General features: G+C 39.1%; 1 protein-coding gene across 1 annotated transcript in view; it reads left to right on the top strand.

The window, feature by feature from the left end:
• Positions 1 to 2,038, top strand: part of SMYD2 (SET and MYND domain containing 2) — a 59,705-nt gene that overhangs the window by 17,800 nt on the left and 39,867 nt on the right. Inside the window, exon 5 of the mRNA XM_019515904.1 lies at positions 430 to 554. Within this exon, the coding sequence (XP_019371449.1) occupies positions 430 to 554 (125 nt within the window). The remainder of the gene's footprint in view (positions 1 to 429; positions 555 to 2,038) is intronic.

The raw sequence follows: 2,038 nt of genomic DNA on the forward strand, positions 1-2,038 counted from the left end.
ATGCCCCAACCTTGAAAACATTTCTACCCGTAACTTGTAGGTTTTTTAGGGGGGGGGGGGCAGCTGAGGAGAGTGGGTGATGGCTGAAGGGTTTCCTCTGTAAAAGTCCTTAGGATTAATAAGGTAACATGCAGCAATAATGTCCTTGTCCACTACTGGTGTTTAGTCTCTCTCTTTGAAATGGTGTTAGATGTTACTTTCTAATCTGGCACAGTTTCCCAGTTTACACATGGCCTTGAAAGAAGTGCTTCTCACTGAAATGCAAATGCTTGCAATATTTCCAGCTGTCTGTTCTGTGTGTGACAGGGTGGGGGGAGCAGGAGGTAAGTGTTTCCCATACAAGTACTGACCTGTTCTAACCTGGATTTGGCTGTAGTTAACAAGGAACCTGTTTCTTGTACTGCAGTAGGTTGTCTGCTTTTTCCACAGACCTTGATAAACTTGACAATGAAAAGAGAGAGCTGATTCAGAATGACATTGCTGCTCTTCATCACTTTTATTCAAAGCACATCGAATACCCTGACAATGCTACCCTTGTAGTCCTATTTGCACAAGTAAGTTGGCTAGAATAAAATCAGTTTAGGTAGGTGTTACTGTACAAGGACTGAGTCATCATGAAAGAAACAGGCTATCAACAGCAATGGAGATTGTTGCCTTCTTTTTATCCACAGCCTGAGGTGACAGGGGCTAAAACTTCCTATGTTACTCTGTTAATCTCTGCCAGTGCACAGCTTCTAAATGTGTTAAGTTGGTTATTACCTTCCATCTGCCAAAGGTAGTGAAGAGGCAAAATTTCATTTTGCATAACATTTAGAAATCCTAAAATGCTTAATTGCCCCTTCTTTTTCTTACCTGAATTTAACCCATCCAAATTCTCTAAACTTAGTGTATTTACTAAAACCCAAGAACAATGCCCCTCCACCCCACTTTTTCCCCTCTTTCCTCTACTTCCAAAAATGTGAAAGCTCATGTTAATCCAAAATGATGAAATATCGCCCCAGCCTTCAGTAGTTTAAGATACCAACACAAACTGCCAGCTCTGGTGCTGATTTCTTTCTTTCTTTTAAGATCTCAATTATTAGTTTATGTCTGCCCATTCCCTTCAGGTAGATCACTATCTACTAGCAAGAAGGGATGGTCAATGATAGTCTAATTAGAGATTAAACTTCTGTTTTAGAGGTGAATAATAGCCACGTTCAAAATTTACTATACTGAACATTTCTGTACCGAACACTTTCAGTTGCATTCACTGAACCATCTACATTCCCATGATACTTAGACACCTTTTTTCTGTAATCAAAAAATAAAAATCTTCTATTTTGGAGTTTTTATTTCAGTGAGTGATGTAAAATAGAGAAGCATCCAAACTGAAACTGTTCAGATTCTTGCTTTGCTTCTGAATATTTTTACTAGAAAGTAATCAAAACAGTCAAGGGGTATTATTATACTTTGACAGTATTCTACATAAATATAATTATAAGAAATTTAGATTTTCACTAAAACAGTAGTTTTTCCTTCTCCATCTTATCCTTGAGTGATCATTCCACATGGTGTTGCTTCTACTGACTGCCAAATATATTGCTTCACCCAGTCCCACAGCTGAGTCTTTCTCCCTGACATTGCCTCTTGGGGACATTGCTCTTAGCTTAAGGTGAACTTTTAAAAGTGTGTTTACACTAGAACTTTTAGCTCAAGTTAACTGGTTGGCATTTAACATGCTTGTCAATAGCCATTATGGGCAGCTACCAAATGTTTGTGTCCTGGAACAAACTCTTTTTGGTTTTAGCTGTAGGGTAAAGTTTTTTTTCTAGAAAAAACCTGGAGCGGGGTGACAGGGAGAGTCCAGCCTTGTACTTTACAAATGCATGCTAAGTAGTGATTGGTTAAGTCAAATGAACAGCAGTAGTGTAGATGTGATCTGTTTCTCCCCAAAGTTTTCCTTGCTAGCTTATTCTCTGTTACTGGTGATAACATCACCTATCCCTACCCCTGTAGCCAAGGCCAGCAACCTGGGATTTGGTCATCTTTGTGTCTCACC

The sequence above is a fragment of the Gavialis gangeticus genome, unplaced genomic scaffold (genome assembly GCF_001723915.1).
Source record: "Gavialis gangeticus isolate Ggan-Ray unplaced genomic scaffold, GavGan_comp1, whole genome shotgun sequence".
NCBI classification, from domain to species: Eukaryota; Metazoa; Chordata; order Crocodylia; family Gavialidae; genus Gavialis; species Gavialis gangeticus.